This window comes from Sarcophilus harrisii, chromosome 1, assembly GCF_902635505.1.
Source record: "Sarcophilus harrisii chromosome 1, mSarHar1.11, whole genome shotgun sequence".
Classification (NCBI taxonomy): Eukaryota; Metazoa; Chordata; class Mammalia; order Dasyuromorphia; family Dasyuridae; genus Sarcophilus; species Sarcophilus harrisii.
In genome coordinates this window covers 163,374,572-163,389,733 of record NC_045426.1, presented here as the reverse complement: position 1 = coordinate 163,389,733, position 15,162 = coordinate 163,374,572, and the positions used below count along the sequence as shown (strand labels likewise).

Here is a 15,162-nt window from a genome sequence, read left to right as displayed (position 1 = left end):
TAGCTGAGCCACCGAGAAAACAAGAAAATCCTTCTGCAAAATTCTCAATAAAATGATATTATCTAAAGACCTGAAGCGTGAAACCTGGATTACAACAGCTGACAAAATCTAGAATCGAATGCCGACAAAAACTAAATAAAAACATAAAAAGTGTAACAATATTAATTTTATTGAGAAAATCAAACAAAAGATATTTTCTGCAGTTCGACAATGCATAAACTACATCCTTGATACAGAGACTAGAATAAGTGCAGATAGTAAATGACAATTCTAAAATATTTGATTAAACTGAGATTAACAACACTGAGTTCTTAATGCAACTTCTATTATACATTTGTACGTCTACACATTTTCCTATGTCTTACTGCCAAGCATGACTTTGTGAGTCTTTACTTTTAGAGCCCTGCAGAAATTAATTTTAATAGAAATTAGAAAGTAGGCTGAAATTATTATTGTTTCCCTATCATAAATTTGGGATTTTTTTCAATAGCTACCCTTTGCACATTAGCAAAACCCTAAAAATTATACTTTGTTCAAAATATAATTATAGTAACATAATATTCTATAGCAACAAATGATTGTCAAGAAAATTTCACACTTAATTACATATATAATTTAATGGAGTAATTTCCTGAGCAAATAGGCTCTCTCAGATAAAAATGTCTATAATGAATTAAATTTCTAAATATTAGTAATGCCACTTTATAGTAATACTTCTACAGTGGTTTCCTATCCTATAAATTTGAGTTCAGATTTTGAAAGTTTGTATTTATTCCATACTTCATAACTGTGGCAGAAAAAAAAAGATATTCATTTATTTTTTATGGCCAATATTTACATAATACTCTTAATTTTTTTAGGGTTGTCTCATCTGACCCTCACAACTCCGTGAGTGTATGTTATAATTATGATTTCCTTGTAACAAATGAGGGAAGTGAAACTAAGGAAGATGAAGTGCCCTGCCCAGTCACAGAGTCAATAAGTATTTAATGAGTGCTGACTAGGATGAGCCTGAAACCCTGTTCTCAGTTGATTACAAGTCCAATGCTCTGCTCTGATGATAAACATTATGAACTAAAGGTAAATAGTTCTGGCTTGGAGCAAGAAGGCCCGACACTAATGTCCTCATATTATTTCTGTAAAATGCTACTATCTCATTGAACTGCAAGCACAGATATAGTAAATACCCAATGACAACCATCCTCTGTGTCAGCCTAATCACCATTCCTTCTTTTGATTATGAATCACAAAAATGTCCATAAGCACAATGATCCATGAAGGTTGTATAATCCCATCCCCCTGTTTAACTTCACAATACTATAAAATAAAAATGAACCGAATTCCATACAACTTAAATATTATTATGATCAAAGATTCCTGATTTCTTCAATTAAGTCAAATCATGACAAAAGGACACTATAACAACCCATCAACTATTCAGCATCTAAAACCTTCAGGCTTCTACATCCAATATATAGTTTATAAATTCAACAATCCTGTGACTTCTGAAGTGGATATTCCCTCCAACAGTGCAGATCATCAATCATCCTTGCCTCTTAAAATGGCTTCAGACACTTACTAGCTGTGTGACCCTGGGCAAGTCACTTAACCTCCTTTGCCTCAAGTTTCCTCATCTCTAAAATGATCTGGAAAAGGAAATGGCAAACCACTCCAGTATCTCTGACAAGAAAACGCCAAATGGGGTCAGAGAGTCAAATACAACTGAATAACAACCACCAAACAGTAAATACTGGAGATACAAATTGAGAAGCAAGATTGCCTTTACTCTCAAGAAGCTCTTATGCTAATAGGAAGAGGGCAAGGCAGTGCCTTCAGTGCAAGGCAGAGGGAAATGCCACCTCCCCACCCCGTTCTTGGGACAAAAAAGGCAGGACAAACAAATGGCCCATTAGTGTAGATAGTAAATAATCCAACTTGACAGGAATGCAGAAAGGAGAAAAGGTTTGTTTCAAAACATCTTAAGTATCGTTTTGACTGACAAAACGATGTCCATTTATGAATTTGAATCATGTGGTAATGTCAAGCACTGTGATGGTGATGTTACAAACAAGCTGACCCCAAAAGTCAGGTAAACATAGAAATGTTATTGAGAAAAAGTCCAGAGGAATTGGATGTTTCTGGCCAGAAGCGGGCTCCACCTCTCTGATGGGAAGAGGGAGCACTAGGTCAGAAGCAGACAAGTTTTATGCTGTTAGTTGGCTGCAATTCAGTTCCCCTTAGAGTTATGTCATTTTTTACATGCTACTCCTAAAGGTGTTCCCCCTTTCTTCCCCCCATGCTCTGTTAATGAAGTTCTAATTCTAATTGGGGTGTGTCAACTTATATGATGAGACTTATTAAGCAAGTGAAATAAAGAAAAGCCTTTTCCTGGTCCTAGAATCTGGTCAGTTTAAACCAGTTTCTAGCCTAGAGTTCTTTATCAAAAATTTGGAGCCAAGTGAATTTCTTGTCCTGAAAACTCATTGGTCAGAGATACTTATTATCTTACTTTACCTTGAGGCTTACAACACTCTGGAAACTGAGCTTTTCAGTATTTCTCATTGTCTGCTCACAGTTCCTGAGGAATTGAATTTTAACTGTTCTGTGGAAACTTAACCCTAATTTGTCTCTCATAGTGAGAATTTTCTTTTCCTAGTCCTTCAGTAGCTGTGGCTGCTGAGAAGATAGGGCTACACTTTGCCAGTTAAGAGTCAAGAAACATTTATTAATCCCTTATTCAAATGTGCCAGGTTTATGTACCGATGATATAAAGAAAGATAAAAACACAATATCTATTCTCAAGAAACTCACATCATAATAGGGAAGAAAATGTGCAAATAACTAGATAAACATAACAGGGGAAAATGCAAATAACTAGTATATACAAGATAAATGCGGAGTAGATAGAAGGTAATATCAGAGGGGAAAGCACTGGTGGAGGTAAGGGATAGGGAGGCCTCCTACCGAAGACAGAATTTAAGCTGTGTTAAAGGAAGCCAGGGAAAATAAGAGCTGGAAGTAGGAGAGCAGATAACCCTGGGAATGAGAGCAACCAGAGTAAAAGCATAAATCTGGGAGACAGAGCATCATGGGAGAGGAATAGGAAGGGGGCCAGTGGTATAGCCGGATTACTGAGCATGTACAAGGGTTGAACTTGAGAAAACTGGAGAGACCTCAGAGATAGCTGTCAGGACACTGTGAGTACTCCCCTGGAAAAAGGTCACTTCGGCACTGAACATCTGCTTCAACCATTTTGTATCTGCCATATATCTCTCTCCTTCCCTCTGACTACTTATAATGTTTGACTCTTCAGAAATCAGGGTACTTGGTGCAGAAAATGGAGACCTTTCTACAGGGAAACAATGTGGTGGTGTTATGGACATGGCACAGTTTCTCAGTTTCAATCCAGTCCCCTCTCTTTCCCTTCTCCAATTCTGGGTCCAACTCAAAGGTCCAACTTCACACACAGCTTCTGCCTCAATCATTTCTGATGTACTTAATCTGTTACCAGATACCATACAGAATGACATAACATGGGAAATTGGTGTTTTTCTTCGATCAAGTTCTTCCTATATGGATTCCTGGACCATCTCTTATATGTAATCATGGATTTCACTGAAGAAATCCTATAATGTTCTGGAGCTTGATTAAATCAGCACAATGACATTCATATCTAGAGTCCCTTACCAACCAAAGGAAAGGAAGGTCTACTTCCTGATCCTGAACATGATATCTTCCATTATAGTGGAAGGATGCCTTTAGCAACCATACAGCTTGTTTTATGCCAAAGAATCATCAAGCAATGTTATTTATGTAACTGCATTTATCATGGAATCTTGTAGAACAAATCAAGAATCCTTGCTAGAAGACAGTCATTAGAGATGTGGTTTGCTCCACTGTGCCAAATACTTTTTGTAATTAAACAATGTCTTTCAGACAATTGTGACTGTAAAAATATAATCTGCAATAGAAAAATCATTAACTAAAAGATGTCTTATCCCCTTCGCATATTTCCATTTAAAATAGTTCTCAAAGGATTGTTTGGTAAAGCATGATAAAATTGCATTTTGGTTTGTAATGTGAACTCATTCTATCTTCCAATAAGAGTATAAAGGACAGCAAAATCTTAACAAAAGGTTAAGACAATGTTCAACCCCAGTCATAGGAATCTATGACTTCCATAACTCCATACTATGGAGAAAACATTACACCATGGGGCAAAGAATGCCTCAAGTACCTCAAAAAAGCTGCTTCACATCTCTTGCATTCTTTCAGAACACGATTTCTGCCTAAGTGCTCATAGAGAAAGACACAATATTAAACTTGCTGCCTTAAAAGGAAAATTAAAATGCTATAAACTCCATTATATAATCAACCAAAATTTATTAACCCCCAACTGTATGCCAGGATATAGGTCCTGGAGATACAAAGATAAATATGACACAGCCCATTCATTCCCTGATGGAGAGGAAATTAATGAGACATTGAGTACAATTGGTATTTTCAAGGAACTTCGTTAAGAAAGAAGGGGAGATGGGAGTTGAAAAAATATTCTAAATCACTACTGATCAGAGAAATGCAAATTAAAACAACTCTGAGGTACCACTTGAACCTCTCAGATGGCAGGAAAAGATAATGATGAATGTTGGAGGGGATGCGGGAAAACTGGGACACTGATACATTGTTGGTGGAGTTGTGAATGGATCCAACCATTTTGGAGAGCAATTACCAACTAAAAGGCTAAAGAACTTTGATCCAGCAATGTCTCTACTGGGCCTAAATCCCAAAGAAATTATAAAAAAGGGAAAATGACCCACATATGCAAAAATGTTTGTAGCAGCTCTTTTTGTTGTGGCAGGGAACTGGAAACAGTGGATGCCCATCAGTTGGAGAATGAAGAATTTCTTGTGCAGCATGATAAACATGGAAATATATGTAGACAGATTGCACATTTAACCTATATTAGATTATTTGCTGTCTAGGGGAGAAGGAAGAAGAGGAGGGAGGAAGAAAAATATGGAACACAAGGCTTTTCAAGAGTGAATGTTGAAAACTATCTTTGCAGGTATTTTGAAAAATAAAAAGCTATTATTAAAAAAAAAAGGAGGAAAGAGAAAAGATAACTATTGAGAACAGTAAGATATAGTACTAAAATCCTCTTGGATGATTCAGAGTATACTTCAAAATCGTTCTAGTCTCTCAGGATCATCATCATAAATAATTTTTATCGCTATATTAGACAATCACTTAATAGAGACTTTTATGTGGATAACATAGGATTGACTCTAGTACTACAAATATCAGAAAACAAGTTTCTTCCTAAGCATTCAGATCATTTAGGTGACCTTTATCATAAAGATTGTTGATATATAAATAAGGCTAATTTTCAAGATATGAGAAGCCATGTTATAAGACTTAATTTATTTTCAGAAATTTCATTAACAAATGTAAAAATAACATAGAAGGCTTCGAAATACCTACCAGGATGGGAACTCCATTCCTATTGCATCTTACTGTGACAATGTTTCCCTCTAGATAATGTGAACTGCGGCAGTAAACCTAGGTTTACTAATATTTCCCACTCTTTTCTCAAATTTCAACATAAAGTAGAAAAACATTTCTGTCTTTTAAAAAGATCAATATCTAATTGAGCCATGGATGATCTGTGGCTAAGGTTCCCAATGTTTGCTATTGTTTAGAAAAAGAAAAAGGGAGGGCTGGCCCTATACAATGATAAAGTAGGTAGTTCTCTCTATACTAAGATCTGCTATGTCAGTAACCTAGCATTTCTGAAGCACCTATTATGTACTGTTCAGCTAGCTAATAAACGACAGGATATACAAATAAAAACAAAAAAATAGTCCTTACTTTGATGCAGTTCACCATCTAATATGCCAGAAACCCCCTTGTCCCAATTGCTATTACATTATATACCTGATGATATGGCATTATAAGCTCCAAAAACATGTCTTATTTAAACTTTGTATCTATCTCTCCAGCACCTACAATAGTGTTCTACAATTGGTAGGCTCTTAATAAATATTCAATAAATCAATAACTAGAGGCTAAATGTCATTGACTTTGTCAAATCCATTAGCCAAATTACAAATTATCATCCATTATAAGTCCATTGAACTTTTGAAACTTATTTCAATTATGAAACAGAAAGTCTGTTAGAACTTCTTAGAGGCCTCTGGAGAAGCCTCCAGAGATATCAAAAAAATTTACAAAGTAAAGATGATCTATATTAAATAATGATTTACACATAACTGAGAGGATATAGATTCTTAATTATCTTACCACATATATTAGAAAAGCAAAGTTATACCCTTATAATATATAATCTCTTGTTAAGAATTATATATAATTTGGCTATAGCTACTTTACAAATGCTTGTTGAATCGAATATTATAACTATATAGAAGAAACTAGATGGTAAAATGTGTATAACAGCCTGATTCTATTTCCAAATGTTATTATCATAAGAGAGATTTAGAAAAAGCTGGATTAGTTTCTGCAGCACTTCTTGTTAGGCTCCTTGAAAGCTCTTTGTAAACAATACATAAGAGAAAGTTTCTTACCTGTAGTCATCTAATTGTACTAGAAACCGTACAATGTCATGATGTGCTTTCAGTACTAGCAGTTCAGTGTAGGGATTCTGGGTTTGCTCCTCATTTATTGTCTGTACTGGAGACTTCTTGGAACCCCCCCAAAAAAAGAAAAAGGATGATTTATGATTTAAGAATCAATGGTGAATACTATGTATAGCCTAAATACTGACATTCAGAATACAAAGTTTAAAAAAATCACAGGAAATCATGTTCTAATTTGGTATATCACTCTCTCTAACCTCAACTGAAGGATTGCTGACTTTAAAGAATGCATTTTTCCCTATCAACAAATATATGCATTTAAGTAGTATTAATAATGCCATATAGAGCTGTTTCTGGGGTGGCTTCCATAGAAATAAGCTTCTTGTGACCAGAGATGAAAAATTAAAATACATCAGTAAGAATCAGGGCTTTATATATTCAACATCTTATAAACAACCATTTAATTCCAACTCAATTAAGGTAAAAGGATAAATTGTTAGCATGACTTATCCAAAATCTATACAAATGGGCCACCAAATAGACATAGTAAGTAGTCATGGTAGCAAAACTAAGAAGAAACACAGGAATCAAAATCCAGAATCAGTATTTCTAAGGTTTAGTTTTTTTTTTTCTCTACAAATCCTCTATCCTAGTACTGATGAAGTAATGAAATGACCAAAAATCAAAACAATGTAAAAACATTTTCTTCTCTACTCCTAAAAATAAGAGTTGACAAATTCTCTTTTGACACTGTGAAGAAATGAATCATTTTTTGTGAACTGGTGAGTCATACTAATATGTGCGGGATATATATACATATAATATAGTTACATATGTATAACTATATACATATAAATTATATATATATAGCCCAGTTTCTTAATCTGTAGGTCACAACCCCACATGAGGGCTTACAAATGAATATGGGGGACATGAAATTATGATTTATTAGCAATAAATGTTTGATTTATATACCTTTATACCTAGGGTCATATAAAAATTTCTTCAGCCATATGTGGAAAAAGTTTGCACAGTGATCCCATGTTAGTATGAACAAAGGGCAAGACCCACTGATTTTTAATTATTACTGTTTGTGTGGAATTATAAACCTACCAATGGCTCAACCAGAAAGACCAGAAATTGGTCAGCACCTGTGTCTACAGCATCCTCAGATTAAAATGCTATTTTGACTAGGGGAAAATGGGCCTAAGCAATACCTACCTCCAAGACTTCATTCCACCAGAGTAGATAGCTAACAAGTACCACAATCATGCAGTTCTCTTCAGTGGGCAAATAATTTTCCAGCATTATTCTTTCTTATACCAACTATATTATTTTTTTCAGTTCTCATCCTTTTAGACCCATCACAATTTGCCGCATTCTCCTCCTGAATATCCTTTGCTGTCTTAGTTTTCATGACATTCCTCTCCCGGTTCCCATTTTTTACTTAGCTTACTACTACTGGCTCATCATCCTTATCATGCCTCATAATCACAACTATTCCCTCTTCACTTATCTTTCTCTCTAGGTGACTTTATCAGTTCCCATGAGTTCAGATTTACATACAGGTAACTGAACAGATTGTCTATATAAAGCTTCTGTCCCTCAATTGAACTTCTGCTCTAAATCCCTGTTGAGCATTTAAAATAGATATCTTTGAGAAATTCCAAATTTATCTTATCCAAAAGTGAACTTACTTTCTTTCCCTCAAACCCACTCCTTCCAAACTTCCCAATTTCCGTCAAAAGTACCATTGTTCCAATTCCCTAGGTTTATAACGGCAGCATTATGCTCACAGTTTTATTTTCCTTCACCTTATGTGTCCAATCAATTACTAAATCTTACTTTTTCTCAAATCTGACTCCCTCTACTACATGGCAAGTATTGGCCCTTAATAAACTCTTAGCTAGATGACTGCAAAAACCTTCTAATTGGTCTTCTTGCCTCAGGCCTCTCCCACTAAAAACCATTCTCCACACAGATGCCAATATAATATTCCTAAAATATAAATAAGCTTCAACAAACTCCAACAGTTTCGTGCTGCCTTTAGATTCACAAATCAACTTTTCTGTTTGGCTTTAAAATCCCTTCATAATGGCTCCAACCTATATATCCAACCCCACATTATTCCATTTCTCTCAACTCCACAGACCAGCCCAATTATCTTCTCTGTTCCTTATCTATCACCTGTGAATGGAACACACTCTCTCTTCATTTCACAGAATCATTCACTTTAAGATCTAATTCAAGCAATAATTTCTTAATTAAGCCTTTCCCAAGACTTTCAATTGCTAGTGCTCTAACTGCTTTATATTTAATTTTAATGTATTCATTTGTTCTTTATAATATACGTATATGTTGTCTCACATGATAGAATGTAAGTTCCTTGACAGCAGGGACTTTGTTTAACCAACTGATTCATGTTGGGGAATTCTGGTAGCTCGACCACTAGGAAGTTCAGGAAGAAATAATATATAGGAAAAGGGCCATCTCCAGTTGTCCTGATCTACGTCTGCCCACTGGACCCAGATGGCTCTGGAGGGGAAAAGCAGGTGACCTTGCAAAGCCCTCCCTCACTTAAATCCAATTCACTTGCACATCACGGTATCACTCCTAATGTCATGGTCCTCTTTGAAAATGAAAGACAAAAAACCATAAGATAGAGGCAAGGCTTATATCTCAGGACTAGTCAAACTTTTGATCTTCCATCCAAATCAATGAGGCTTTGTCCAGAGATCTGCCATTACAAATATTGAATGACTCTATTATTAAGCACCACCAGCAATAAATAAGACAGTCTGGTTAAGTGAGAATTGTCATAAGACTTATATGTGTATTTTTTTAATCGCCCAGAATGTTGAGCATAACCTTAAATTTATTTTCAAACACACTTAAAATTCCAACTGAAAGGATTTGAACAAATTAAGGAAATGAGCAGAAATGTTGAATCATAAAGGTATAGTGCAATTAAAAAAGAAACAAAACCTTTAGAATTCCTATGAGGAATAATAAAAATCATTACTTTTTCTACGAGGAATAATAAAAATCATTACTTTTTCTAAAGTTTTTAGTGTATGAAATAGTGATGAATTTTTAAAAATAATATTAAAATTGATTGGGCTTGACATTATTTATAGGCTCATGGAGTCTTGGGTTTAATCAACTGAACAAACATGCATAAAATGCCAGGCAATGTACTAAGAATTAGAGATTAAATTTTTAATAGTATCTTATTTTTCCAGATATATGCAAAGATAAATGTTCGACATTTACCTTTACAAAATCTTTTGTTCTAAATTTAAGGGCAAAAAACAAAAAAAAAAGTCCCTGCTCTCAGGGAGCTGAAACTATAAATAAATAAGGTGGAGACAGGTGAGGCTGGAATCAGCAGGGCCTGGGTTCAAATCCCACCTCGGGCACATCCTAGCAGCGTGACCCTGAGCAAGTCTGCCTCAGTTCCCTCCGCCAAATGTGGATGATGAAAGCGCCTCCCTGATAGGTCAAATTCTGTGATGCGTGTGCAATAAAGGCTTGTTCCCCCCTCCCCCTCTTCTTCTCTACAGGTGCTTGATGCAGTGCCGGACACACAGCAGACGCTTAATAAATGCTTGCTCCCTCCCTGCCTGCCTTAAATTGTGGGTAATGACAGTGGGGAGGCACTAGCATTAGAGAGGACGGGAAAGGCTTCTTGCACAAGTGGGATTCCTTCGAGGCACACAGTAGACACTTAATAAATGCTAACTGCGGAGGGCCAGCACTCGGGGCAGGGTGCCTGCACTTTATAAACTCCACGCCCCGCCCCCCCCCGTTCCCCAAGTGCCCGGTGCCCGGCAGGTGTGTGCAAAGGCCCGGAGGGTGGAAAGTTCCAGCCGGCCTAGGGCCGCCTGCCAGCCCCACAAACACGCTCCCCCTCCCCCCTCCCCCCTCCCCCTCCCCCCCGCGCGAGCCTCAGCGCCGGCCGTAACTACAAACAATGACGCCCGCCGGCGGGGCGCCCCGGCTCGCCCGGACAGGGGGCCGGAAGTCTGGGCCGGACGGAACTAAAGGGAGCCCGCGGGGCCGCCTCCTCCCGCCAGACCCAGGGGGCCTTTACCTCGGCCAATCCCTGGGGCTCTCGGCCTCCGCCGATCAACCATCGCAGCATCCGGGCGGAGGAGGAGGACTGTGAGGAGGAGGAGGAGGACTGTGAGGAGGAGGAGGAGGAGGATTGTGAGGAGGAGGAGGAGGAGGATTGTGAGGAGGAGGAGGAGGAGGACTGTGAGGAGGAGGAGGAGGAGGACCGTGAGGAGGAATCGGATCCCGGCACTCCCACCCACCGCCTGGGACACACAGGAAAACCAAACAGGCGGAAGAGAAACGAGGAGAGAGGGCTTTTGTCCCTAAGGTGGCGCCGTAGCGCCTGTGCGGGGGAGCCAGCAGCTGAACTCGCAGCTGGAACCCAGCCGGCAGTCTGGGGTCGCGCGCCGAGAACCCCGGGAGCGCGCGGCGTGCACGCGAGGTGACGGGAGAGGAAGTAGTTCTTGCGACCTCTAGTGGCTGCAAGTGGAGCCGCCGCCGGGGTGGGCGGGGTCATGGGGGGAGGGAGGGGCCAGGGAGGGCAGAAGGCTGCTCCCCTCCGCAGAAAGAGCTCCCTTTCCTAGAGATCCCAGCGGCTTTCCCGGGGCGCTGCTTTTTTAATAGCCAACCGAGGTTGGGTCTATACACAAAATATACGTGATACAGCGATTATGTATGTGTGTGTATATATACACATTACATGTTCACAGTGGAAAATTTAACAATCGGCTCTTGTATGTGAACAGCCGCGTGTATATATATATATATATATGTGCACTCACATTCACATTACATGTTCTCAGTGAAAAATTTAACGAACGGCTCTTGTATGTGAACAGCCGTGTATATATATATATATATGCACTCACATTCACATTACATGTTCACAGTGGAAAATTTAACAATCGGCTCTTGTATGTGAACAGCCGCGTGTATATATATATATATATATGTGCACTCACATTCACATTACATGTTCTCAGTGAAAAATTTAACGAACGGCTCTTGTATGTGAACAGCCGCGTGTATATATATATATATATATATATATATATATGCACTCACATTCACATTACATGTTCTCAGTGAAAAATTTAACGAACGGCTCTTGTATGTGAACAGCCGCGTGTATATATATATATATATATATATATATATATATGCACTCACATTCACATTACATGTTCTCAGTGAAAAATTTAACGAACGGCTCTTGTATGTGAACAGCCGCGTATATATATATATGCACTCACATTCACATTACATGTTCTCAGTGAAAAATTTAACGAACGGCTCTTGTATGTGAACAGCCGCGTATATATATATATATATATATATGCACTCACATTCACATTACATGTTCTCAGTGAAAAATTTAACGAACGGCTCTTGTATGTGAACAGCCGCGTATATATATATATATATATATATATATATATATATATGCACTCACATTCACATTACATGTTCTCAGTGAAAAATTTAACGAACGGCTCTTGTATGTGAACAGCCGTGTATATATATATATATATGCACTCACATTCACATTACATGTTCTCAGTGAAAAATTTAACGAACGGCTCTTGTATGTGAACAGCCGCGTATATATATATATATATGCACTCACATTCACATTACATGTTCTCAGTGAAAAATTTAACGAACGGCTCTTGTATGTGAACAGCAGGCGTATATATAATATATATATATATATATATATATATATATGCACTCACATTCACATTACATGTTCTCAGTGAAAATTTACTTGATGCTCTTGTATGTGAACAGCCGTGTATATATATATATATATATATATATATATATATGCACTCACATTCACATTACATGTTCTCAGTGAAAAATTTAACGAACGGCTCTTGTATGTGAACAGCCGTGTATATATATATATATATGCACTCACATTCACATTACATGTTCTCAGTGAAAAATTTAACTAACGGCTCTTGTATGTGAACAGCCGCTCGCGCCTATATGTATGTGTGTGTATGTAATGTATATATATCCAGACTCATGATATCAGGTATAACCTACACATTAGATACCTATATATTATATATGCTTTATGCAATAATCTGTATGATATACTCGCACATTATGTTATAATAATATAATATGTCACAAAAATAATAGCATAATAATCATATTCCTATTATATTATCACAATCATATACTATATTGCCGTTCGATCATTTCAGTTCTGTACAGTTCTACATGACCCCATTTGGGAGTTTTGTTGGCAAAAACACAGGAGTGGTTCGCCATTTCCTTCTCCAGCTCATTTGACAGATGAGGAAACAGAGGCAAACCAAGGGAGCCCTGCTCTATTCACTGGTTCAATTGATTCAATTCAATATTCAATTGATAAAAAATTATCAATTTTTGTGTATATGATATTTGTATTATGTTACATAATATTCACTTATGTAACAATACAAATATCATATACACAAAAATTGATAATCATATTAGAATATATATTATATAAGATGCATATTATATACCAAATTATAATATACATATATTTATATAATATGTTGCCTATCCAGTCTCAGTATATTTATACATAATTTAATATATAATATTGCATGATATTAATATAATTATATGATATAGTATACATATAAGGTATATAATATAATTGTACTATATTCATTATTAGATTGAACATATAATAATAACATACTAAGGCTGGATATATATATATATATATATATATATATATAGTATTATGTGTAATAGACACATAAATATATTCTTAGAGGAATCTGTTGGAGCCAGTTCACACAGAAGAGCTGATTGTTAAATTTTCAGGGTGAATATATCCCAGAAATGGGGAAACACAAGAAATCAGGGTCTGCTTTATTGTTTTGGTGATAATACTTTTAAGAAAGTGATGGAGAAACCATTCTGGAGAGCAATTTGGATCTATGCCCAAAGGGCTATCAAACCATGCATACCCTTTGATCCAGCAGTGTCTCTATTGGGCCTGTATCCCAAAAAAATCATAAAAAGGAAAAAGGACCCACTTGTGCCAAAATGTTTGTAGCAGCCTTTTTTGTAGTGGCCAGAAACTGGAGAATGAATGGATGCCCATCAATTGGAGAATGGTTGAATAAACTGTGGTATATGAATGTTATGGAATATTATTGTTCTGTAAGAAATGACCAGCAAGAGGAATACAGAGAGCCTTGGAGAGACTTACATGGACTGATGCTGAGTGAAATGAGCAGAACCAGGAGATCATTGTACACAGCAACAAGACTGTATGATGATCAGCTCTGATGGACTTGGTTCTTTTCAACAATGAGGTAATTCAAAGCAAAGCATAGTATTTTCACCTTTTTGTTGTTACTGTTTGTTTGCTTGTTTTATTCTTTCATCTTTTGCTCTGATTTTTCTCACACTGCATGACAGATATGGAAATATGTTTAGAAGAATTGTATATGTTTAATCTATTGCTTTGCTGTCTATAGAGGAAAGGAGGGAGAAAAATTTGGAACACTAGGTTTTGCAAAAGTGAATGTTGAAAACTATCTTTTCATATATTTGGAAAATTTGTTTAAAAGCTATTTTAAAAAAAGAAAATGATGGAATAAATATTGATAATGCAGATTAAACTTAAAAATGGGTTGGGAGACCAGCATACATCCAAGTCACTTGCATAGAACTATTTAAATTCATGGCATCTGAGGAAGTTTACCTAGAGAGAAGAGAAGAGGGATCAGGACAGTACCTTTGGGACACCCATAGCTAGGGGATGTTATGCATGATAAACTCATAAACGAAGCTAAAAAGAAGATGATCAGAGAGAAAGAGAACCAGGAATCAGTGGTGATGCAAAAACCCAGAGAGGAAAGAGTATTCAGGAGGAGAAAATGGCAACAGTGTCAAATGTAGCAGTTGGATTGAGAAGGATGAAGACTAAGTAATGACCTTCAAATATGGCAATTAAGAGATCAGTGGTCAAAATATATAAACAGGAAGTTTTTTGATGATATCAAGGTCAAATAAAAATGCTTTAAATCATTGTTGATGAGAGAAATGCAAATTAATATAACTGAGATATCATTTTACACTTATCAGATTGGCTAAAATGATAAAGCTTTTCAATTGGGGAAAAGCTGAACAAGTTGTGGATTGTGGTTATAATCTATTACTGCACCAGAAGAAATGATGAGCTGGTTGATTTTAGAAAAACATGGAAAGAATTGGACCTTGAAGGAAGATGTTATCTATCTCCAGAAAAAGAACTCATAATTAGAAGTATGTATAGTATGGTTTTACATATATTGAATCATCTCTTTATGTTCTGTTGTATACATAATTAAAAAAAAGAAAATGGAAAAAAAAGATCATTGGTAACTTTGGAGAGGGCATTTCCAGCTGAATGGTTAGATCATAATCCTCAGAACCAAAAGATTGGGAAATAATTGAAAGAACAAAAAATAGAAGCAACTAGCATAAGTAACTTTTTCAGTAGTTGGATTGA

The 15,162-nt window shown here is 36.6% G+C and overlaps 1 protein-coding gene across 3 annotated transcripts in view; it reads right to left on the bottom strand.

The window, feature by feature from the left end:
- The window catches only part of WDR41 (WD repeat domain 41), a 71,815-nt gene extending 60,997 nt beyond the window's left edge, over nucleotides 1-10,818 (bottom strand). Inside the window, exons 1-2 of one of the 3 annotated variants that reach the window (XM_031966232.1) lie at nucleotides 10,687-10,818; nucleotides 6,582-6,697 (exon numbers count right to left, since the gene is read on the bottom strand). In XM_031966232.1, the coding sequence (XP_031822092.1) occupies nucleotides 6,582-6,697; nucleotides 10,687-10,737 (167 nt within the window). In that variant the 5' untranslated portion in view covers nucleotides 10,738-10,818. The remainder of the gene's footprint in view (nucleotides 1-6,581; nucleotides 6,698-10,686) is intronic. The other 2 variants (XM_031966235.1, XM_031966227.1) reach the window with 2 other exon arrangements.
- Nucleotides 10,819-15,162: the final 4,344 nt, after the last annotated feature.